Source organism: Miscanthus floridulus, chromosome 16 (assembly GCF_019320115.1).
Source record: "Miscanthus floridulus cultivar M001 chromosome 16, ASM1932011v1, whole genome shotgun sequence".
Classification (NCBI taxonomy): Eukaryota; Viridiplantae; Streptophyta; class Magnoliopsida; order Poales; family Poaceae; genus Miscanthus; species Miscanthus floridulus.
In genome coordinates this window covers 7,320,269-7,346,518 of record NC_089595.1, presented here as the reverse complement: position 1 = coordinate 7,346,518, position 26,250 = coordinate 7,320,269, and the positions used below count along the sequence as shown (strand labels likewise).

Below are 26,250 nucleotides of genomic sequence, written 5' to 3'. Positions count from 1 at the left end.
GAGAGTCAATGGCCTACTTATGATGGCCCCAAGTATGTGGTTGATCTTGGTTTACTCTGGAAGAGTAGACGACCTAGGCGGCGGAAGCGGTTCAGGATGGACATGGACTGAGCCATGAAAGGTAGATCAACCATGAGTAAGGTTGGGACACATTTTATAGAGGACACCCAAAAAAGTTGTTGCTCTGGTTGCCATAAGACGGGCCACAATAAGAGAAAATGTCCTGAACTACTTAGACAACAGGTATCCACCAAGCTAGCTACTTGAATTGCTTTGTGTAATAGTGCATTGGTTTACTTTTGATTTTTTTATTGTTATGTTACTTCGTACCACATATACATGCTTTAACTTATACTAATGCTTTGGCATTCCTTATGTTGTAGGATGGATCGGTTCCCCCTTCTTGATCCAAGGTTCGATGAGCACCACCGGGCTCAGAGGATCGAGAACGGAGATGTATATTCAATAATTCATATGAAACAGTGCATTGTTCATCTTTTGCTCTATAGTCCATGCTCTTTATAAAGTGACATGAACTAATACTTTTTCATGCTTGTCTTTTTTTGCAGGTTTTGAATGTGCTGAGGCCAATGGCACATGAGGCCTCTACGACCATGGTCTATGATGAGAGGTACACGCCCCTCCTGAAGCTGGCAAACCTTGCTACCATTGCTCGTGTTTGTCGTCGAGGCACACCACCTTTCAACCCAGCGGCGCTGACGGCGTTGATAGATTGGTGGCGTCCGGAGACACACAGCTTTCACCTACCGTGCGGGGAGATGACGGTCACTCTCGAGGACGTTGCCATGATCCTTAGAGTCAAAATCCAAGGATTCCCAGTGACAGGAGACATGGAGTCTGAAGGATGGCAGCAGCGGGTTGAGCACTTCTTGGGACGTCCCCTAGTGGTAGTTGAGGCTGGCAAGAAATGGCGCAGCAGTGGGGTGTCCCTGAGGTGGCTTCGTCAGCAGTTTCGGGAGTGCCCACCCAACGTAGACGCCTAGACTGTGACATACTACTATCAGGCCTACGTCGTACACATGTTTGGTATGGTTCTCTTCCCTGATGGCACTGGAGACACGGCATCCTGGATGTACATCTCGTGCCTTTGGAACTAGGAGGATGCCGGCAATAGGATTTGGGGCTCGGCTATACTTGCCTTCCTGTACCGTCAGCTTTGCGAGGCTTGCCGCCGTCCTGGAGGCGCGCACGCTACAATGTCAGGGTGCATCACACTGTTGCAGGTAATAAAGCAAAGTTGTACAAGTTTCCACTACAATTCAATGTTTTTTCTTAACAAAAGTGATTAACATTCAAGTTTCCACTCTTTTTTGCAGATTTGGATGTGGGAGAGGCTTCCAGTTGGGAGACCGCATCAGCTTGATCCCCCATAACCTTGGTTTCCTCAAGGAGACGTAGTTGTCGCCCCTACCATGCACACCTCTACGAGCGAGCCCACGGAACTTACCACGTGTCACGCCACGCGTACATTAGCTTCACCAACGAGCTGGACACCCTTTTGCCATAGCATGTAAGTTTCCCACCCTTTTGGCCTAATCGAGGATATGTGCACAAATTGAGCGTCGACTAGTTGATGACGATGTTGTGTACAGGTTGAATGGTGCCCATATCGGCGGAGGCAAGTCATGGATCTCAACTTGAGCTCCTTGTGCACGGCATACGAGGACGTCTAGACGATGAGGACCCCCCTTATTTGTTTCTATGTAGTGGAGTACCATCTCCCTCACTGTGTAGCACGGCAGTTTGGTAGGCTGCAGCCTTCTCCGCTCGAGGATTTCTCCACCGGTTGGCAGCTCCATAAGTACGTAACATGCAATATTTTGTTCATTTCACATGAATGAATCATTGAGTAGGCCTTCATATTGCCGCTATGGTGTAAAATTTGCAGGTTCAGCAGACAAAAAAAGAAGAAGATCACCAACTGGCAGCTGGAGCACTAGCGCTACATTGATGAGTGGATGTTGATGGAGCAGAACAACATGGGTATCCACGCCGTCCATCGTGACAAGCCATTCGATGATTACCTTGTTTGGCTTGGTCAACGAACAAGGCTTCAATTGAGGCCCGCTTGGACGGGGCAAGACATTGCTGACATTACGAGCGAGGATGAGGGCAACAACCCATATGACCAAGCTACCCGAGAAGGCAGGCAAGTTGAGATCGCCCCTGCGTTAGCCAGAGCTGTAAGTGATACAACTATTTCCATCTCTGAGGTCTTTACTGTGATGGAGACTTAAATTCTTGTTTTTGTTGCATAGAACACGGAGATAATGAGGACAGTGGCCGAGCAAGGAAGGGCATTGATGATTCTTGTGGGTGATACTGATGAGGCCTCCATGTTACGACAGCACATTCAGGTAGTCTCCTGTCATTCAGTTGATGTTACATCTTTATATAGTTTTGCGACCAACCCCACTTACTAATAGTGCTTTCAAAATGCAGCGTGCCATGCATCGCCTCCGAAAGGTAGCTGCATGCCTTGGATGTAGACGTGCCCTGGATGTGGCAGTCCCACAACAGCTTGGTACTGGACCTTCTACTACACATGTTGGAGGGACTTCATCTTCACATGGTGCACATGTTGGTGGGACTTCTTCTTCACATGGTGCAGCAACTAGTGCAGAGGGTGGTCAAGGACATGGTCCTTATGATGATGAAGGAGAACACCAGGGAGAAGATGATGAAGGGCAGGGAGAGTACTATGAGCATGAGTATGATGAGATTGGCATGTCCCAGCTTGAAGATGCACCCCAAGGAACTCAAGGCCCCTCCGGTTCTGGACGTCCACAGAGGACGCTCAGACCAGTGGACAGGTACACTCCAGGTACCTATCCGTTTGGGAGGGGAAAGCGTTACGCTCGCCGTCCACGTTAAGGTACATCTTTTGATATGGTAATCATGATACTTGGCTCAGATTTTAGCAAACACCAAATAGCTATGTGAAGGTAGTCTCATTAATGGTTTCTAACTTAGCTCAATATCCGCTAAAAGTTGTGAAAATGGACTACTGTAGGAAAAAAGAGAGACAAGGAGAAAATGATGGAGCATTAGACAAGGAGCGAGCTAAAAGATCCAAAGACTTCATATGCTATATTTTGTGCATGGACTATGTATGCATTGGACCTTATGTAATGCATATGTATGGACCTTGTACTATGTTTGGACTATGTTGGATGATTGATGAAGCATATGTATGGACTATGTATGGATGTTGAATGTGTTGGACTATGTTGGATGTTGAATGTGTTGGACCTTATGTATGTATGGATGTTGAATGAATGTGTATGTCGGTGTGGTCATTTGTTATGTGAAATTCTGTATGCTCATGTATTCTGTCATGTATTCTGTGTATTATGTGTTATGTGTATGCTCAGTTCATTGTTTTTTGGTGAACCCAGGAGCTTGGCGTCAATTGAACACACGCCGAGGGTGGGCACCTCGGCGTTTAGTCAATTGACGCCGACCCCTGGTGCATACTGGAATCCTTTGCCTCGAAGCGATGAGGTGCCCAAGCTCGGCGTTTCATAAATTGACGCCGAGCCGTTAATCTCGGCGTGAAAATATTAAACGCCGAGGTAGGCGTGTGGGCTGACCCGACGACGCCCGTGGCCCAAACGTCAGCATGGCTCGACTCGGCGTGGGCCGACTCAGCGCCGAGGTTCGGCCCAAACCTGGCGTGGGCCGTGGTGATCCAAACCCTAGGGTTGGCGTGGGCCGACTCAACGCCGAGCCTCAGCCCAACACTTCACATAAACAGCCAAGCCAAACCCTAGGGTTGGCGTGGGCCGAATCAACGCCATGGTCATCTACCTCAGCGTCGTCTGACTTGATGCCGAGCCTATAGATCATAAAAAAGAAAGAATAAAGTATTAAAGACAGAGGTCTTCTAAACCTTTGGTATAGGTTGAAATCCTATTTGCATGATTCAAATGAAAAATCTTTCTCAACGATTCCTCTTCTACTAACACGAGTTATACTAATAAGAGTAGACATGCTATATTTATGTTTGTTCCTGCAGGAAAAACCGAAGGTTGGTTCGATTTCAATCCCCTATTTTTAGAGAGAGTCAAATCTTTTTTTCAGTTTGGGAATCAACCATAGTACATGAAACTTAGAGATAGGTAAACTGCAATTTATGAAATAGCGAATGCACAACGATTACACTCACATCAAAACTAACAATGGCATGTCGCAAACTAAACCTAGCATGCCTTAGGGGATTGAAAGAAACAAGTGATACAGACGTTGCAAAGGTACTACGATTACACACTCACATGAAAACTAACAATGGCATGTTGCAAACTAAACCTAGCATGCCTTAGGAGATTGAAAAGAACAACTCATACAAGCATTCCACATTCGGATTGACTAACAAAGGTTGGTCCTAATAATGCTCCCACATATTGAACTGAGTTGCGCCTTCCCCATAGTATCCTCCAGTTGACGGCGGCGGTGGCGGTGGTGGTGGAGAAGGAGGCCTGTGCTTCTTATGGTACGGGCACTAGCAGTACGGATTATTACATAGTGCCTCCTCTGCGTCATTGCTGTTGTCGTCGTCCGACTTGTCCCTGTTACCACTTCTAGGGCCATACTCTAGGTCAAAGATGCGTCCCTGTAGATATGTGATGTACTATTGATGGGGATAGATAGGAGGAGGGTTGACCCATCTAGTGAAGCCACAGTTATCTGGACAACTTGAATCCTGAAAACCCATCTACCAATAAGTACTACTACAAACCAAATGCAAATCTAAAAAAGGAGAGAGTTCAAAGGAAATACAAATCCTCGCGGGCATCTGAAGAAACGACGGCCTCCACCGTCATAGTCGTTGTACATCTGCACAACGCAATCCAAACCGTGGCGGCATTTTGGCCAATCTTCAATGCGCTTGTCGTATGATCTAAGAGGTCTCTCACGGGTGAAGTCACTCTTCCTCTCCAAAGGAAATTCCTCTATTGGTTCTTCAAAAGAATCAGGACCCAAAGAACCCTCCCACACAATCGGAGGTCCCTTCCTCACCCCCTTTCCTCTCTCTCTGCCGAAACCCTTTTCACTCGAGGAACCTCCGCTCGACATTTGCTAAAACTAAACCAGAAAACAAGTTATGTGGATGTGGAGCAAGACATGGAGCACTATATATAGAGATGAAGGCAGGTTCACTATGAATGCTACTTGACAAAAAACTTGTGTGCATACTCATTTATTGAATCTGCAAAGGCTAGATGCTTCATCTGAAAAGCCTACAACCATGACTGGTCATTTCATCTGAAAAGGCTACACCTGTGTTTTGTCACTTCATCTAAATGCAGTACATCACTCTGATATTAATTCATTGCGTATATGGATACAGCAGTAAACGAATCTAGGCTTTTCAGTGAGTTTTCAAATAGACTTTTCATTGACTGCAACAGTACTTGTAGCCCTTTCAGTGACTGCAACAGCACAAGTAGCCTTTTCAGTGATACAAACAGTAGCACTACAGTCCTAGGATAGTTAACGAAGTACATGGCATAAGACCATCTGAAATAAAAGCATAGTGCATTACAACATAATAAAAAAAGTCCAGGGAATAAGTTCATCTGAAATAAAAGCAGAGTGCATTACAATATAGTAAAAAAAGTCTAGGGCTACATGACATCGCTCATGAATAAACCAAATACCTACTGAGTGCAACGAGGCCACTTTCCCTTCCTCTGGGTATCGGGATTCTCCTCCATCGCTGCCTTCGCTCGGTGCACACGTTCAAGCTTCTTCTCCCTCTCCGCCCTGTATGCAGCAACACGCCTTCTTTCCCCCTCTTCCTTATGCTCCTTTTCTATAGCCTCCTGTCTGCGTCTCTGCTCAAACCTCTCCTTAACCTCCGCATCCCACTCCTTCAGGCCTTCTAGATGTTGCTTGTCTGACTCCTTGATCTCAGTGTCAATCCACTGCTCAAAGTCACACAGTGATGGAACGGTCTGCAAGAAAAACAAATTGTTACAAAACAAATAAATAAGCAATACTTAATATCACAAGAAAATTAATTAACACACAATAAAAATTCCTCACAATCGATGCACGGCGCTGTTGTTTTGTAGGTTCCCATGCATAATTGGAACAGATCCAGTACCTCTGTCTATATGTTTCCTCATCTTCAGAGATGTCTACCTTGCAAGGATCACCACAAAAGCACATGGGTCGAGGAACACCTTCAGGGAGAGGCTTTAGGTCGTAGGGATTTGCCCTCTGGCGATCATAGCTACAATTGAAAGAATTTAGTCATATTAACAGAGAACCAAACCTAAACCTAGGGTTTTCTATTTGTTGCACAAATAATGAATAAACATTGGGATTACCTTGGAATACGAGCTTTACCACGCCTTGGTATCCTAATATTACGTAGAAAAAAAATCAATCCAAAGTACCTTGCAACGAATGTAAAGCTACTAACACTAAATCACCATACCTCCCAAATAAACTTTTCATTACAAACCCTAAGCAAATTTGAATCCCAACAAACACAAAATTTAACTCAATGATTATAAACCAGAACATATACAACAACAACCATACATTTGGGTCATTCAATCATTTGAACCACCATACATTGCACGAATGACATGAACATGAACCAAACCTATAATGCCAAGTTCAAAAAAAAACACAAACAACCGAATCTAAATGGATGAAATGAAAGAGGGGAAAGAGGAGTACCTTGGCAAAATGTTCAAGTCATAAAAAATTGAAATCTAATGACCAACAAATAACTAAAAAACATACTAACCCTAATGACCAACAAATAACTAACCCTAATGACACCTACAATAAACAAAGAACCCTAATGACCAAAATAACTAGAAACCAAACTAACCTAACATGTTCAGCACATAAAACAGTTAAACAACAATGCACTCAATCAACCTAAGCCATATATTTTGCAAATGCAAATACACATATACCAAAACACCATACACCCATGATTCCACATGATTAGAGACAATGCAAGCACATCTACGCGGATAGATTGGAGGAGGGGAGGGACCATTACCTCGAGGAAGCTTCGGGAGACGAGATCCGGGCACCTAGGGTCGCATTTGGGGGTTAGGGTTTCGTGGGGACCGTGGGGGGATTTGGGAGACAGAGAGCCGGCGCTTTCAGAATGGAGGGAGGAAGAAGAAGGGGGTCGCGGCGCGGCTTCAAGAGTCCAGACTTCGGCGTTGAGTCGGGTCGCGCCGAGTCTGGTGGCTTGGCGTTAAGTGACCCCGCGCCGAGCTATTGGGCCACGAAGCATCGTTGGGCCGCCTGGGCCGCGCGCCGGATGGTGCTAATAGCTCGGCGTGTAGTCTCACCGCGCCGAGGTTGGGCCTGTGGCGTTGGCTGACACAACGCCGACGTGTCGGACCCCATGCGCCACCGTGTCGCCGTCGATCGGGGTCGTCCGTGACGTGGCAAGACCTCGGCGTCGTGTCAGTCGACGCCGACCCTCATACCTTGGCGTCATGTTCTAAGACGTCTAAAAATGGTCTATTTTTAGCAAACGTTTTGGCGTAGATCTTTTTGTAAAAAATGTTTTCAAAAGGGACCAAAATGCAAAAATTTCACGGCCACTACGGACCTCTGCGAGACCACTACTTTTGTTGATCTAGAATTGGACGCACAGGTGGATGCCAAGGCAGCACGCCACCGTGTTGCGTTGGGAAAGCCCTCAACCAGCTAGCAGCCTGTTCGGTTTGTTGGTTCGTATCGTTGCTGGTTCGTGAAGAAGTACCGCTGGTTGGTTTGTGTGAAAGAAAAATAGTGTTCCGGCTGAAAATTTACGATCGTTTACGACAAGCCATAGCCAAACGAACAGGCTGTAGATTACCAGTCCGAATGTCCAATCAGCCATCTCTCTGTGCCGCTCCGCTCAGTTTTCTTTCATCTATTTCTACCTGTCCCCGAGGGGCTAGGGTTTTTGACCATTGGCTCCGGGGTGACTAAAGACGACAAGTGAGCTGCCCATCGTGATAGTTGTGCGAGAAATGAAAAAAAAACAGTATGCCACAATTAGAGGCCTTGTGTTTTATATTTCCTATGAACTTACCATGAATGGAAAATTTTCAATGCTACCTTTGGTTCTCGCTAACATCATTATAATTGGAATGAGAAATGCTGTCTCCGGAACATGAGTTCCTCCAATCTTCGTAATGCTCAACCCTAAAATGGATGCTACGTACCACAAAAAAAATGAGCACGAGGGCATGTGCCGTGCTTCATGCAAGAAATCAATGGGAATAGGGATATCATAAGGTACACAACCTACCCTGTGTAAGAAATATGAATATATGGTTCGTTCACCATTTTTCAAGAGTTGAGTCACTGTAACTAATAACGTGAGAGAAAATATCCATGGATGGAGCTTATCAAAAGGTTCAGCACTGACAAAACTATTGTACTAAAAATAAACAAAAGGGTCACTATATTTTGACTAGTATGCGGAAGGTTACAAATTGAAGCTCAAGATATCGAAATCAAATGTATGGCAAGGATGTACATTGGAAAACACACACACACAGCTCTGCCCCGACTTTCTTGATCGGTTTGCCGACTGGCTTGTATTCATCACTGAAAACCGTTTCTTGTCTTGAGCGTGTTGGCAAAAAATTTCTGTCAACCTTAAGATGCCCCTCTGGTGAGTACCCACTGCTACTATCTGTAGTTCCATAGTATATGATACATTCGTAACATTAACCTTTGCTGGTTTATTCATGTTGTTGGTTAAAGAAGATAAGAAGGTGAACAAGAAAGTGACAATCAAGCTATCCTATATTCAAGATGTGTTGTGCCTTTTGATGGTGGTGAAAAAGTCTCTTTAAGCAATTAAGCAACTGAACTGCGAAATGAAGGCATTTGCTGTCTCATGAAAACATTTGTAGATATTTTACAACTATATGGCCAATTAGACCATGAATTAATGAGAACCAACTATTATTTGTTCCCAAACTATAGAGTGCAAACGATTAGACCATGAATGCAAACAGTATAGTGGCAGGTAAGTAAACCTATCTGTATGACTGCAACAGCATATTAGAACTGTACCTAAAGTTTGATAAGAAACAAAAATTGTGCAACAGAGTAGGAAATTCACTGGTACATACCAATTTCCAGTCATGCCATCCTCACTGTACGTCGTCTATGCCTAAAGTTTGCTTAGAAAAAAAAAACTTGACAGTCTTTATAGCATCAAAGATAGCTTAGAGAGAGTTTCCTTAGAATGGAAGACTGCCCATCAGTAGAACATGCAAAAGCGCAGCCCATACCTTTTGTGAGTAATTTCCTAGTAGAACCTCAGGTGCCACATATATGCAAGACTGCCAGTGACACCAATCAATTTCTGACCTCCTCCAGGTTGAGGAACATATTAGTGAGCATCGAAAACCTGCAGCTAGTGAAAGAGTCAGAGATGATTCAAGAGCATCTAGTATTGACCTAGATGCATGCAACTCTAGCCAAAGAACACCACCTCAAGTAAATACATTTCAATAAAGATCTAATAGATATTAACATAGTACCCAGCAGCCCATATCACAAAATCTAAATGGCAGATTATAGACTATAAAATATCGAAAGGCAAAAGCGGTCAGCGGATCGCTCGCAAGCAGTGGCGTCACGCATTTCTGCCTGAGGCAAGCGACGGCGTCACGCTTCAAGCGTTGACCAGACGCTGAACCAGCTAGATTACCAGTCTGCTCAGCCGGCCCTGTTCATTTCGCTGAAATTTGGTTTATGTTGATGCTTATACTGATTTGTTGTGAGAGAAAAATACTATTCATTTACTGAAAAATACCACTAAAAAATACTCTACGGCTCTTCTTTCATCCATTTAACTATCTTCTACCTGCTGCTGAGCCCTAGCTACTCGCGTACTAGTATATATAATAACTAGCTAGCTAGCGGTACAGCACACCGCACAACAGCAGAGGGCGGCCAGCAGCGATGGCGGTGAAGGTGTACGGGCACCAGAAATGATTTTTTTTAGAGACGTCTTTCTTTTCTAACAGAAGCGGTTATCTTAACCCGTCGTCACTACTGTAGCTATATAACCGTTGTTAAAAATTAATTTTTAGAGGCGGTTCCATTAAGAAATCCGCCGCTAAAAATGGGGCGGTTCTGTTAAGAGAACCGCCTCTGAAAATGCTATTTTCAAGAACGGTTACTTATGTCAACCGTCTCTAAAAATGAGTGATTTTCAGAGGCAGTTCTCTTAAGACAACCGCCTCTAAAAATCAATTTTCAGAGACGGTTGACTACCGTCCTTAAAAATAGCTGCAGCACAAGTAAATTCATATCTTTTTTAAATAAAGTTGGGATGAAGACAAATTTTATATCAAAATTGTAGAGCTCGACGAGATCTAAAACTTTACAGTTGATAAATTTTTTGTTTGAGATCATTTAGGGTTTCAAATATATAAATTAAGTCTCAGATTTTGAATTTCAAATTTTTGAATTTTTCAAATGACCTTGGATGGAGAAATGTTCTACATCAAAGTTGTAGTGCTCAACGAGATCTAAAACTTTGTAGTCGAATGTTTTGTCATTTAAGATTGTTTATGAGTTAAAATATTGATTAGTGATTACAAGATAGACAGCACTGTAGATCTAGACACAAGTGGCTGCGTGGTGTGGTGTTAGGAGAGGGATTGCGTGAGGGAGAGGTTGTGTGTTCGAATCCCGGGTGTCGGCACATATTCAAAACAAGTGAAAAATAAATCATGTGAGCTGTGGCCGGTCCTTAGCCCTTCGCGCTACATTAGAAATATTTTTTTCTTATTTTTATTAGACTCTAAATGATTTTAAAAAAATCGACTCTGAAAATCAATTTTCAGATGCGGTTGTCTTCAGAGAACCGCATCTAAAAATCGATTTTTAGAGGCAGTTTTGAAATTGCCTCTAAAAAAGACTTATTTTTACGATCGCTGGCATAGTAGCGGTTTTAAAACTGCCTCTGAAGATCACTTTTGAGCATGCCTAAAAATATTTTATGTACCAGTGGTGGGGCGATTTCGCCGTTCGTGTCGCGGGCGCTGCTGTGCCTGGAGGAGGCCGGCGTCGACTACGAGCTCGTCCCCATGAACATGGAGGCCGGCCACCACCGCCGCTCCGACCTCGGCAGGAACGTACGTACTACTGTTGCTACATGGTTTATATCTCCTGACACCGAGTCTCAAATCAGTGGTGCACTATACTCGAATTGGGAGCGTAGCCAAAATAAGTTCTCAGCACTAGGAACGTAGCAAAATAATAATACACACAAATTGTTAAGAATTGATTTGGTTAGGGTGTGCCAAGCCCAAGCTATAGTGCAAAGCTTGAGCGACGCCCAAGGAACCCAAGTGGCTAAGCCACTATTGTGATTCGTTCCCACAAAAATTAAGTTCAATATACCATTGTGAAGCGGTGCCTCACAATATCAGATATTACACTTGATCTTAGCCAAAAGGCCGAGAAAAGGTATGAGTTGTATTGGTTGTCCTCGGGTAGTTTTATTGCCTCCTTTGCTTTGCAACTCTTCTCCCGTGGCCGTACGGTACAAAACTAAAATAGGATTAGATTACAAATATCATTATTATACTAATAGTCTTGGAGGACGACACGCGATATGACCAAACAGGTGGGCTGGGCGATCGGGATGCAAAGAAACTCATACGGGCCGTTATAGGGCCGGGGAGTTCATGGCCCATGAACCTGAGGAGAAGAAACGGAGGAGGATGCCGAACAGAGCCAACTGTCGTTTTTGCGGCACCTTCTTAACCTCGTTTAGAGCATCTCCAAAATTCCCTAAACATCCTCCTAATCCATATTTTTTAGAAAGTTGAGAAAACCCTCTCTCCAACAACTCCTAATTTTTTAGGACTTAAAAAATTCCTCTCCCTTTCGCGTAACTTTACGCGGACGAAGCCGCCCGCGAAGACGTCGTTCTGCGCGTGCTCCTTCTTCCCGCGCCGTATTTTGCCGTGAGGCCATCTTTGGCGCGCTCTCCATCGGGGGTTCTGGGTCACGGTAGAAAGAAGACGCTCCTCCATCGCTCGCCACCAAGAAGAGGATCGACGCCGCCGCAGACGTGGGCTTGCTGCGCCGCCGCCACCACCTTGGCTTCGTGCTGGCCGCCGCCGTCGTAGGCTGGGAGGTGGTGTTGTGCTTCCTTTCTTGTTCGATTGCCCCGCCGCCGGCCGGCCGCCCATTTGATTTCGGAGTTGCATCAACATCCATCTATCTATCTAATCGATCTATAGTAGTATCCTGTATCGATCCCCTGTATACATCAAAGTTAGGCCCTTGGGAAATACTTGATGGCCGGCTGCAAGCTGATGGCTACCTGCTGCTGCTACTTGATGGCCGGCAACCTGCTGATGCCTAGCTGCCGCGTACTGCTGCATGGTACTGTATGCATGTGTGGTACTGAACTACTACAAGTGCTGGGAGGAGACCACGGCCGGCTGGGACGAGCAGAGCTAGGGCAACGCGAAGGAAGATGGCGGCGGCGGCGTACGTTTGCGCGGGGACGAAGAGGTACCATGAAGAAAAAAAAGAACGCAAAAAAAGCTAAGTGGGACCCAAATTTAATTTTTGAAAAGTGAAATATTAGAAATTATTGGAGATTGTTTTCTTTTTTTTCTCCTAATATATTTTTAGGAGTCGAAAAATATGAAGTTTTTAGGAGAAAAATTTAGGGAACTTACGTACGTACTACTGCTGACGCGTGACGCCGTCGCTGTTTCTGTCCGTGCTTTGCTTGCAGCCGTTCAGGCAGGTGCCGGTTCTCGAGGACGGAGACCTCACCTGTCTTTGGTACGTACTCCTGGTACGTACTTCCAAACATCTAATTCTCACTCTATTTTTTTTGGGCCTTCTTCTCTCTTACTACTATCTCATCATATAAAATATGCATATTCTCATGCCGGTTCTTTAGTTGCGAGTCAAGCTTAATTAACAAATCGCCACTTGACCAAGCGTAATAAGCGTCGCCCGTTTTGGTACAAATAAAAATTTAGCTCCACAAGTCTCTCATGCATGTGGCCACCTAAACCTTCTTCATTTCCTTGCTAGCGTTACTAAAAATGTAAATGACCCTGGCCTCATTTACTTTCTTTTTTTCTGCCTAGCTCGTTGACTATAGAGAGAAATACAAATCTTGACATCAGGGTATTGCCAAAGCAACTATAATGACCTTAACCAAGATTTACTCGGGGGCAAAAGAGGGATAAGCAAAAGAGATCTATAAAAAAAAATGAGTATAGGTGAGGCATTATGGAAAGATGGTATGTTTAACAATCCACGGTCTAAATCTCATTAGCTTAGGCTCTGTTTGAAACCATTAGCTGCTAAGAGTTAGCTTGCTAATAGTTCATAGCTAATATTAGCTGCTATTAGCTAGTTTGGTTCAACTAGTGAAATAGTTGCTAGTTGGGCATTCAACAAACAATTAGCTAAACTATAAGCTATACTTGTTTAGTTCCAAGGTGTCATTTTTTAGAAGAATCCAAACATGGCCCAATATTAACAACACAACATGGCCTATGTGGGATTAGAGCGAATAAGAGTGGGGCTAAAGTAAAACAATTGGGTCGTTTATATGGAGTTAAGTGACATGAAACACTTTATATGGTTTTCTTTAAAACATGGTGCTTATATGTTGAGAACTAGGCGCATCCATAAAACACCTCAACGGCATTTGTTTCAAAATAAAATAATGTCCGCCACCACCACAAAATTTCTCAATATATATACATATTTCGTTACTATATTCAGAATCACGCGCAATTGGAACTTGGAAGGCACGTACTCCGCAAGTACAAGCCGAGCTCCTGGGCGCTGGCAGCATGGAGGACTCGGCGATGGTGGACATGTGGCTGCAGGTGGAGGCCCACCAGCACCACCCAGCCGCGGCCGCCATCGCCCGTGAGTGCATCGCCGCGCCCACCTTGGCCGCGTGCCCAACCAGACCGTTATCGACGAGAACATCGAGAAACTTAAGAAGGTGCTCGAGGTGTACGAGACATGGCTGAGCATCCGTTAGCGCAAGTGCAGGTACCTCGCCGGCGACTTCAGCCTCGCCGACCTCAGCCACTTCACGGTGATGCACTACTTCATGGGCACCGAGTACGCCGCGCTGGTGGAGGCGTGCCCACACGTGAAAGCATGGTGGGAGGAGCTCGCCGTGCGGCCGGTGGCCACGGAAAGCATGGTGGGAGGAGCTCGCTGCGCGGCCGGCGGCCAAGAAGGTGGCAGAGTTCTTGACAAGTGGCTCCGGGTGGCCTTGTTTAGTTTTTCCCTCTAAAATTTAGTCCCTATCATATCTGATGTTTGAACACATACATGGAGTATTAAATATAGACTAAAAAATAACTAATTGCACAGATTGCGACTACTTTGCGAGACGAATTTTTTAAGCCTAATTAGTCCATGATTTGACAATGTGGTGCTACAGTAACATGTGCTAATGACAGATTAATTAGGCTTAATAAATTCATCTCACGGATTAATAAGGACTTGTGCAATTTATTTTATTATTACTATCCAAACACTCCCATGTGACACCCGATGTAACACCTCTAAACTTTAGCCCCTGGATTTAAACACCACCTAATTAAAGATAAGAAGCGTGAGGAATGTAGCTAGCGTTGTGGCAGATTATTTCCCTACATATTGTGGCTCGTGCTTTTATCATTGCAACAGTAAAGTACATGTTACTGTGCTTTGAGTTCTGGTTTACTTTTGTTCTATTTATTTCATGAATGACGAATAGCAGACGTTCTTTTTTACATGTCACATTAGCTTTGTCCTAGGTCAAATATTACTATCTTTGACCATCCATTCCAAAAAAATCCTTATAGTTTCACAACTTATAAATTATAGATTATGAAAGTATTTCTCATGATGAATCTAAAGACATAAATCTGATACGATGGACTTTGATAAATTTATTGGAATCGATAGTCAAAGATATGATTATTTGATTTAGGACAAAACTAATATAACATGTAAATAAAAACGGAGTATACACAACTAGGACAGTCATAATCTAGAAACTCTCTAACCCCGGCTAGTTTCCATGGCTGCCATATCAACAATCTTCTAAAAAATCGTGTCACCTGGCCATAATAAAGTTTTTTGGTATCCTAAATAATTCTAGCCAGTCACTAGTTTTTTTTAAGACGTCACCGGAGGATGAGAGCTCCACCTGAATGATTTTTCTTTGATTCCGGCAAGCCGATGGATGGAGGGTGCCAGGGCTCCTAAGGGGTGCGGCGACCCATTGTCATTGAGATTACAATATGGGGATGGGGAGCAGGGCCGTCCCAACAATTTCTATGGCCCTTGGGCAAGCAAGACAATGAAGTCCCGGCATTCTAATATTTTAATATCACGAGATTGAACTATATAGTACTACTGGTAATAAGAGTTAACTCGCAAAATATAGTTCGTTAAAAAACGACAATACATCAAAGAAGCTTAAAGAACGGTGAAATCACAGTAACATGAAATGACTTAAAATTTAAAACAAATTATGGGCAGCCTGCTGCCTGTGGCATGTCCATAAGTTCCTTGATGAATTAAATAATTAAACTAATAGATCAACAATTCGCTGCACTATCGCTTGATGCCTGTCTGTATTGGATTGCAAGGTAAAAAAGAAACTGAAGTTTTCAGATCGAACAAACAATAAATACTGATGAACTGAAACCATAATCACTTACCGCAGAGAGTAGGGGACAGGGATGAAGGGACTACAGCGCAGCTGGGTTAGTGGGCGCCTGCTGGGATCACGGGATTCCAGATTACGGAAATCGGGATTTTAGGATTTGGGAACGCCGGAACAGCCGCCGCGGCGCAACAGCACGCATGCTTTGACGCGGAGTCACGAATAGGAAAGGGTTGCCGCGCAGAGCCGCAGACTAAACTGGACGTGACCGTATGGAGCCAAATACATGTACTACATATACATATACTCATGGGCCCCTAGTGCCATGGGCCCCCGGTCGTCGCACTGCCTGCCCTCCCCCATGGGACGGGCCTGATGGGGAGAGACTAGCTCATTACAAACATTTCACACCATTTGTCAACTGTGTCGGTCTTCGACTCTAAGCCGGCAGCCCCACAGACGACAGGATTCCTTGCAGGAGGCACCGTAGGCAAGGCAGGAGGTGGCGGAAGACAACGTCAGGCCTGTCCAAATTTGCCAAACAGCATAGGAGAAGCATTGTTCAGAAGAACTTGGGAGGCATACCGGTTGGTCTTGGCATTTCCCAGAGTTGAGTAATCTCCGGGATAGGTAAGTTTTCCCAGCCAAGGTGGTTCCAGAAAGCCTTGGCAACCGTGCAGTGGAAGATTATGTTGTCACAGCTTTCGGCAGCTTGGCCACGGAGCTCGCAGATGTCGTTGTCGAGGACATTCTTCTTATGTAAGTTTACGTGGCACTGGATGCATTCATGAAGCAGCAACCAACCGAAGAAACGTACCCGTGGTGGGGGCGCGGCTGCCCCAGACGAAGCTGTTGATCTTGCTGCTGTCTCCAGAATGTGTCGAAGCCCTGTACAAGCTGCCAGTGTCAAGCTTGTTCAGAGGCCCTACGAATTTACTGGATCGGACGTCCGGTCAATGGTGTAGGGAGACAGAGGCAGTAGGCGATCAAGGCCTCTACCTCGTCCATCTCGCAGGCGGCCTAGCGGGACAGACGTGGTACCAGCATAGTGGAGATGCCCTGGGTGAGAACGTCGAGAACAGAGACGTCGGGCTGAGCGCAGTGGCTGAGGAGGCATGGGAACCTGTCTGCCAGTGTATACTCCCCAAGCCAGGAATCCCACCAGAAGGCCGTCGCAGCTCCATCTACAAGTTGGACCCTGGTAATGCATCTGTAAGAAGCAGGCAGCAGAGCCTTGAGTCCTTCCCAGTGATTGCCGTCGCCATTGCCTTCCATAGTCACCAGCAGATCGGTGTGCTGCCGGGCCCAAGCAGCCCAAGCTGAGTCTGCAGGGTGGTGTAGGCGGTGTAGGAGCTTTAGGAGGAGGCACGCGTTCTGTGTTGCCAAATCACACACACCCATGCCTCCTTCCTTCTTCGGCTTCTGGGCGACTTCCCAACTGACCAGGCATTTGGCGCCCGAGGTCCTGTCAGTGCCAGACCAAAGGAATGCGCGGCGCCTGCTGTGGATTGCCGCGATCACCCCTGGAGGAAGTGTAACGGCCTGCATTATATAGGAGTCACTAGTATTTTTTCTCCCTTGTCCTTCTCTACCTCCCACCTTCTCTCTTGCTCCACACTTCCACAGCGGTGGCGCAGCGGGCCGGCATAGCGTCAGCGCGAGCGGTGGTGGCGTGGGCATGAGCCTGCAAGAAGCACGATGATTGTGCGGGTGTCGGACGCGCAACAGGCTGCGTCTGTGTGGCGCTGGTGGCCGGGTAAGTGGCGGGCTGTGACGGAAGCGAGCGTGAGCAGCTATGGCATGTGCGGGGTTGCAGCAATGGCGTGGGCAGATGGGGCATGGCGGCCGACGATGCGACAGGCACTACTGCACGAAATATTTTCAAATATGTCTCTTTTTTCTATTAACATAGGTGATATGGTTTGAGTTGCCCCGCTGAAGACGAGCCTCAAACAGTGCCAGACATAAGGCGGAATATATGGGGCTGAACGCCATGTAGCACTCGCACAGGTTGATAAATGCCGAAACATGAACAATGTCATTCAGGTTTATTAGATGATAAACCTATATCTCATAGTAGTGCAGCTGATCCGATGCACAGGCACTGAAAAGGTCAAAGAAGGATATAAAGACAACCACCTCACCGGTGTCGGTCACGGGGAACTCCTCCCCTCGGCATTCCTCCAGCTCTCGGCTTACTGATGAGAAATTAGATGTCTATTCATTTGGTGTTGTGTTATTGGAGATCCTCTCTGCAGTTCAGCTTCCTCAGGCCTCGTTCGTTTTGGCCCGGAACGTGGCCTGATCCTCCCGGATGGAGGCCTGGTTCGAAGTCAGGTCGGGCCTGGACTGGTCGTTCGGTTAGATACGGCCTGGAATAAAAATGGGTCAATCCGGGCCTTTCTTCCCCCTCTTTGGCCCGGAACGGAGACTAACCCTCGTAGGTCCGGAATCTATCCCAGTGACGCGAGCTGGCGCGACTCGAGCGGCACTTGGCGATTGCACGGCGCATAGCGGGGACGCAACAGTGCGGCACGAGGCGACGATGATGGCGACCGCTTCCCATCGAACGTCCGCGCTCTGCGCTGCCTTCTCGCCGGTAACGCATCGCCCTCGTCTTTCTTGCCCCCTTCTCTCCCTGGCGCTAGGGTTCTTGCTTGCCTGCGCTTGATCCGTCGCTAGATGCTTGCTAGATTCATCGGTCGATCCGTCGCTCGGGTGCTAAGGTTCTTGGCCTTTTCCTCTGTATATCCAATCCCCTGTTGCTAGACTATGCCTATGAGGGCTTCCCCTCTTGTGTTTGTTCCTTTTCTCCTTGCTAGTATTTCGATTATAAGAAGCAGCTCGCAGCTTTCTTGGCCGGCTGGTGATGGCGATGCACACCACACTGCTTGTGCTTTGGGAATCGTTGCTACTGAATTACATGTCTTCGTCCAAGTTCATGAGAATATGTGTACTGGGGAGAGCCAGAGCTTACTAGCTTCTTTTCCCAAGCACTTTGGGAAGCCGTCGCTCAATTATACTGTATCTATTTTCTACTCCTACCTTACTAGCTTCTTTTCCCAAGCACTGATTAGAACCTGCTACTAGGTGCCAACTTCTGAAACTAGTCTATTTGGCACTACTCTCCTCGAACCCTGCTGATTGGCTAGATCCAAATTGATGATCTTTATGAGACGTCATTTGCTCTAAAGCAACCCCAGGCTGCAGTTTCTTGGATGGGTGATGATTGATAATCTCGTTTCTGAATATGAGTACTAGTAGTGTTACTAGTAGTGAAATACCTAGTTAGTGACGACGGGATGTATTTCTGGACTTCTGGGTGTCTGTTTTTGTGCTCTTGTCGATTGTAGCATTTCCGCATTCTCTATGATTGTTGCTTCTAGACTGATGTTTCTGGACTGCTGTAGGGAGGTGCTAGCTAGCTCGTGATGTTGGACTGCTAGCTTGCTGTAGCATTAGCTATCTGTTAGAAAAAATAGAGTGCTGCACTTTTATGTAAAACTATTGGAAAACCTTAGAAAATTAGGGTAGTCAGACAATGCAATTAGATATAGAGCTACACCTCTGCTCCTTTTGAGAATTCACATTACAAGCTTATTATTTTGATTTGCTCTCTTTTTTTTTGTGAATGCGCGTAACTGATAAAAGGAACCGTGAGAAATCAGGAATTATAGCATGTAGTAGAACTAGAAATACTGGTATTGTCTTTAAAAAAATTCCTGTCATGTATTGCAAAAAGTTACCATGTATCAGTTCTGATTTTTGAAACTACTAATGAGAAGAATTTTGGAAACTGCAACTCTGAAAAAAAATGACAGCTCCGTGGTTGCTGTATCTTTGTTCATTTGTTTGTTTATCACAAATTGAAATCCTTAAGGACTATGCATCATTGTTTGTCAATAATACTGAAATAACCTGCAACATGAACATATTGTTTCTATGAGCTCACTTTGTTTCTATTTTTTCGTGCTTTGTTTCTATTATCTCACTTTGTTTCTAATTTTTTCGTGCTTTGTTTCTATGCTCTGAGTTGGTTAGGATTAACCTGCTATAAGAACTGTTCCTGTATGTAGTAGTGTCCTTGTCTCAGGTTTTCACTGATCTCACTAGAATTACTCAGATATAATGGTGGGTTTAGTAACTGAATCTTTTGTGTTGTTTGTTCAGAGCTAGCTAGTTCAGTGTCCTTGTCCCAGCTTGTTACTTGTATTATTATCTAGATGATGTCTTGATTTGTCAAATAGTTTCTTGTTACTTGTAGATCTCTCCAACATCATTTAGAGTTGGGGAAGGTGAACCTCCGCCTTCTTGGGATCCGGTACCAACTCCAGAAGCTTCTATATGACTGCAGTAGTAAAGTTATTTCAAATACTCAATTATCACCTCTATAGCCGGTTGCATGAATATAACAGGAGCAGGAGTTATATGCAGCTGTGTGCCTACTAGTGCTAGGATTATTTAAGGGCAGGACTTGAACTGTCGACCAAACTAATAGGCCGACCAGTAGAGTTTTTACAAATCACACCGGTGAGGTGAATGGTCCAGTATCTCACTCTCAGCTAAGGTAATTCAGAGCAAGGCTAGTTCCCGTCAGTTATTCATGTTATTTTGATGTACTATATTTGTAGTTTTTTATCTCTCTATTTTGATTCTGGAGCAGTTTGGTACTTCAGTTTGTTTCTGAATTTTGTGATGTGGTTGGTCACAAAGTGAGTTTCTGAATTCTGGAGCAATTCAGTACTTCAGTACATGATCATGCTGTGCATGCCAAAAGTTGCCACAAATTATCTCATGAGCATGCCTATGTACACTATCTCTGGGAGTAAGTATGTGTAAATGATGACTGAAGTTGGACCTTGCAAGTAGGCGTAGTCTAGCTGTCCACTCTTGCTCTTGTAGGACTTTGTCAGTATCATTAATAAAGTTGCAGGTCTAAATCTAGCTGTGCAATGCAATGAACTATTCTAGTTGTTACTATTTGTCTAGCAATACTTTTTCTTAACAAAAACCTTTTCTTGTTACTTGTAGATCCCTCCAACACCATTTGAAACTGAATTACTGGAGCAAGTGGGGGTTACAAAATTTTATCACTAGAAGAGTGATCGGTGTGAAGTTGCTTCCTGTTTCTCGTAGATTAGTAGTAGTTCGGTAGTTGGGCACCAATATACCATGGTTAAAGTGGGAGCTTATCTTATGCCATGGGCACCAATATACTGTAACACCCCTGGTGTTAGGCTTGCCTAATTGCACTTGCATTCCATGAACATGAGCATCATTCATCCATTCATGAGCTTATATCACTTGAAACATGTGAAACATGACTATGAAACAAAAGTATCATTTCAATTGTTTTTCATCGTTTCAGTATATTCAGTGCTTGATTCTTGTATGACCAATGTGTGATATGGCTAAATATATTGTTAAACATCTTAGCTATGCTTAGAAAGTCATTAGGAACAATGTTCATGTTGATCATTTTGCCTAATTAAGTTTCTAAGTCATGGGTTGACTTGTTTTGACCCTAGGACTTTTTGGTTTGACTGTTCAAAAAGTACCACTTAGAATGTTTGCATGTCTGAGCAACCTAAAACAAAGTTGTAGCAAATTATATAAGGAACAAAAGTTATTTTGTAACCAAGTCATGAAAATGTGCACAACATGCTCTAAATGGTCCCACAAGTCAGAAATTAGGTTGGGTTCAACACTTAGAAATTTTCTAAGTACAAACTCCACTTTTCAGTTTCTTGAACACGACTTTGGCATGATTTTACTCTCTGTCCTTTGTGAATTAGACATTGATCTCTAAATGAGTTTTGTAGCTGGCATGTAGGTGTACAACTTTTGTTTTGATTTCTTTCGCTAACGATCAACGGATTAGGAGATAGAGCATCACCATTTGGCGCTGTCAGTCAGCTCTTTATCACTGAATCGCAGCTACAGTACCCGACTGGTTCAGAAGAACACCACCGCATGGATGCCGTGCGTCGCCGGTCTTCTGCTCGCGCAGGCCACGCGCCGCGGCCGTTTTGGCACCGTTGGCCTCGCCTTAATCCCCCGCACGCCTGCCTGACCAGTTCACCCGCTCGTTTTTCGGTTTCATTCGCCTTCTCCGCTCGCTCGCAGCTCTACAGCAGCAGCCGCAGCAACTCCAGCGAGCTCGCTCTTGCTCGCCGTCGCAAAATCGCTCACTACCTCTTCATCGCAGTGCCGCCGTGTTCTCCTCTACCTCCTCCACCCCTAGGCTGCACCATTTGGGTCTCAGTAAGGGCACTTTGGCCGTTTTTCCACCACCGTTTCCATGGCCGCACCTCGCCGGAGCGGACCTCACCGTGGCCAGCGCACCTAGAGGCCGATAGAGTCTAGTTTTAGGAGTTCTATGGATGCGGGAGGTCAAGGTGGGCATGCCTTTGCCCTCAGTTCCACCGGAGAAATCGCCGTCGGCGAGTTTCGCAGTTGCCGCGCCGTCGTCTTCCTCCGTCCCCTGTTTTCTCTCGCTGACGCGCGGGTCCCAGCTGTCAGTCGCCGCTGCTGAGAGGGAGCCGGAGCTGGGCTGCACCATGCTGGGCTATGTGCGCACGCAGTCGTGGGCCGCCTAATCCGTTCGGGCTGGCCCAGTAGCTGATTAGGTTTTCTTTTTTGTTTTGTTTATTTTGTTTTTCACAGATTTGTGTGCACGATTCAAAAATGTGTAAATCAAGTTTGGTAGATCCAAATGTTATGGTTCTAATTTTGTTGAGTTCCTGGTAATGTCTAGTATTTAATAAAAATATTATATGAGCACAGGTTTTAGAAATTTTGGATGAATTAAATAGGACTTTGAAATGTGTTTTTAGATGCATGCTAACTTGTTGAAATTTTATCTTGAGTTTTTGTGGTCCAAAAATTATGAAATTTTGTGGGTATGCTAGTCTTGCTTAGTAGAAGCTCTGGTTAAAATTTTAGAGCTAGTGCATATGTAATTTTTGAGTTATAGATTTTCCTTTTATCATTGATTAAAACTTGTGTGAATTTTCATAATTTTTCTATAGATCTAGTAAAGGTAAAATTTGGTGAGTGCTATTCTTATGCTAGAGTGATACTAGGAAAAATGAGAAATCTGTTGCTTGACACTTTTAACTAAGGTTTCCTATTTATGCCTTTTTAAGCACTTATGCCTTGTCATTTTTGTATAGACTATTTTACTTATCCAAATGCCATGAAAATTTTATGGTAGTCTACTTAGAGTAGTACTATGCTACTGTAATTTTCTTAGATTTTTATAAGCACCAGAAATATAGGTTGCTGTTGTAGCCCTAATTTAAAATGAAATAAAATAATCCTCTTTAATGCAAGTTAGTAATAATGTTCGCTTTGGTGTATCTTTGAAGCATTTAATAAGATGTGTTGACTTAACATATTAGTAGTAGAAGAGAATGCAGAAGATGACATGTGCTTGTAGCATATTTTCTTGGATGATGTTGACTACCTTGCATTCAAAAATATCCATTGTATTCATCTCATCCGATGCACCGATTGCATAAGCACTTACGCACATTGCATCATACAGGATCGTAAACCGAGAACCCAGTCGTCATACCCGAGGAGCCCGAGGAGCAGTTCGAGGTGTAGCCGCAGGAAGTGCTAGAAGCCGACGAGGAGGACGTTGAGGAACTTCTGGAGTGCCCCGATCACCGTCCGAGCTCCTTCGAGAGAGGCAAGCCCCGGAGCATTTTCTCCCGGTTTGCAATTATTAATTAAATGCTTTACTTTAATTGATGCATTACGTTCAGGAGTTGTTTGCAACCGTTGCTGCATTATACCTTGTCTACCTTTGTTATACTATATCCTTGTTATCCGGGTATCCGCAGTCGAGTCAATGCTTAGCTGGCTTAGACCAGTAGAAGTCGGGTGATTTCCTGTCACCTGCGAGCTATAGATGGTTACCTGGATCTGCTTGGATGACTATGAAGTCATGGTATAACTAAGTGTTAAATGAAGTTGAGACCGGACGGAGACTTGCAGAGTTTTGGATTGTAGTGTTTCCGTCTGTGTCGATTAAGGACTGACCGTTGTTGGGCCTCGAGTCATGTTGAACGCATGCCTTACATTTAGCTGGCCGGATAAAGTACCTTCCGACCGCGAAGTTGGGAGATTATTCGGGCCGAGTAGATTGCCCGCAACGCACTATGCCGGAGCAGGTGTGGTAGGACACGGGGGCGAGATGATAAGACCAAAGTGCAGTCGGTCGGCCCCCGGGTACATGTGGTTCCTGGCAAACTCGAGATTCCTAGATAGTTGACTCGGTGATCAATATCTCACTTTAGCGGGTGAGTGAGGTTTGTGTAAGGAATAAATCACAGCTGGTTAGGAATCGATTTGAATCACCATCGCTCCTAGATAGTGAGCACTTGACTTGAGTTACTTCATCGTAGTAAAAGTTTATGGAACACTTGGACAATTATAATGAATATGACAGTATGGAAGTTGTTTAATGATCATTGGTTATCATTATCTGCTTAATCACATGTTTACTCTAGTATAGGTGCAAATCTAGTCGACAGGTTAATAATAATTAACTTGGCAATAATGCTTTTGAAAAGGGTCTTGAAATGCTAAAAATGCTTCTTTTTGCAAATGAGTCAGCTACCCTACTATAAAGCCCTTCATAATCCTTGGTGTCACTTATTTTCGGTTATGTCGGGTAAGTCTAGCTGAGTACCTTTTCGTACTCAGGGTTTTATTCCCACTTGTTGCAGATGGGCAGATGTATTACGGCTACTGTATCAACTGCCTTTATCCTGCGATGGGTGATGCTTAGGACCATGGGCATGGTCATTCCCTATGTCTCGTCTGATGCTTTTGTCGGAGATGATCATTCGCTGGCACTGTATTTAAACTCCGGGTGAGTGTGTGTGTGGTTTGAACAAATGACTTCCGCTACTTTTATTCGAACTTGTTTTGTAATAACTATGTTGAAACTCTGATGTATCTGAGATTACGAACTTTTATGTAATATGTGATGGTGACCGCTAAACTTATTACGATCTTGGCTGGAATGGAAGTTGGTTTGAAATCCTTCGTGATTTCATGGACTACCGGGTTATACGGGCTTAAGTTTACTAAATCATCTGCTCTGGCGGATGATTTTCTTACTTAATTTCGTATAATTAGTCGGTTCTATTACAGCTGGCATTAGAGCATGGTTTAGCGTGTTACTATTCATAAGTGTATTTAAAACAAAAAGGCATTTGGAAAACATGATTTTCAAACTATAAAGTGTGCCAGTGATCATATCCTTTATGCACAGTTAAGGACTCTAGGTGGCTTAATTAAGTACTAACTTAGGGTTCTTACATCATATTTCTCTTTCGTCGCTCATACGGCGTGCTATTGTATGAGTGCCACTTGTTTGAGTGGTAATGAATAGATCATTTGCCTCTACGCCTCGGTAAGTGTGAGTTGTGAGAGCATGATCGGATACACTGCCGATCTAGGGTGAATGCTTATATGATGCTGGAGTAATTACATGTTCTACGCATGTTTTACAAAGGTATCTCATGTATGGGTCTTCCGTCTGTTGAGGCGATGCCGTCAATAGGACGATGGTTCGGGTAGTTGCTACCGTTGTACACGTATCTGGGGATTCGTGTAGAGCGTGTAGATAAAATTTACTGCTTTTATGCATTCACTAGGAATTGGGCTGAAATGAATCTTCTGCAGGTACATAACAACGCTATCGTGTAGAACATATTAGCTACGTATTTGAGAGATCGTTTGTATGCCACCGAATTCGTCGTTAGAAATTATTTATTCCTAAGTTTGTGAGAACGTACGGCACGTACATACATCATGTTACTTGTGCATTTCATTCATGTCATGCATTCCTCCTCTTATAAATTGATTATCTCATTTTGATAAAAGTTGTGTCACCTAAAATATGTTTCCCTGAGGTAATAAAAGAACTTTTGCTACAGATGGCCCTCACGAAGCAGACCGCCCGTAAGTCCACCGGAGGAAGAGCACCTCGACATCCGTTGGCCCTGAGGGAGCACCGCACCACGGACACCTTCTTGAGCGAGTTTGGCATGCCAACCTTGCTTTGGAGAGTGCTCAATGATGTGGGGTACCCAGAGGGTCAAGGGCCGGTGTACTCTTGGAATGAGAGCCAGTTAGCAGAGGATGGACTCGCAGTGGTGGAGATCACGGTTCCTGCTCTCGGTGATGCTCCAGATTGGGATGGTTGGCATTTGGAGTTTGAGGGTCGCACTCCGGCTGAGGGTGCAGAGGGAGCAGCCTTCCATGTCATTAGGGACATTATGAGCAGATTTCCCAGTGAGCTTGCAGCAGCTCTAGCTGGCACTTTTCCTAGAGATGATCCTCGTGATGCCATTTGGGTTCAGCCTCAGGGAAGTGCATTGGTCAGAGGTCCAGCTGAAGGATAGGCTAGTGATAACCAGGCAATGAGTGCTATGTTCGCCGCCATCAGAGCGTATGAGGGTCTCGAGAGTACCTACTAGACTTTGACTGGCTTGCGTGGTGAGGATAAGCTCAAGGGTAGAAAGCAGAAGAAGAGACAGGCACATGCT

At 44.7% G+C, this 26,250-nt stretch overlaps 1 protein-coding gene and 1 pseudogene across 1 annotated transcript; one reads left to right on the top strand and one right to left on the bottom strand.

The window, feature by feature from the left end:
• The first annotated feature begins 11,003 nt into the window (after nucleotides 1-11,003).
• Nucleotides 11,004-14,317, top strand: LOC136510206 (glutathione S-transferase 4-like). The gene is made up of 3 exons (XM_066504746.1): nucleotides 11,004-11,156; nucleotides 13,815-13,984; nucleotides 14,068-14,317. The coding sequence occupies exons 1-3, from the start codon at nucleotides 11,004-11,006 to the stop codon at nucleotides 14,315-14,317; spliced, it is 573 nt and encodes a 190-aa protein (XP_066360843.1).
• Nucleotides 11,314-11,492, bottom strand: LOC136514530 (U2 spliceosomal RNA; annotated as a pseudogene).
• Nucleotides 14,318-26,250: the final 11,933 nt, after the last annotated feature.

Coding starts and splice junctions, on each gene's coding strand:
- LOC136510206 (XM_066504746.1), top strand. CDS start 11,004: ATGCCTAAAAATATTTTATGTACCAGTGGTGGGGCGATTTCGCCGTTC. Junction 11,157..13,814: donor GCTCCGACCTCGGCAGGAAC/GTACGTACTACT, acceptor GGAACTTGGAAG/GCACGTACTCCGCAAGTACA. Junction 13,985..14,067: donor GCCGCGTGCCCAACCAGACC/GTTATCGACGAG, acceptor GCGCAAGTGCAG/GTACCTCGCCGGCGACTTCA.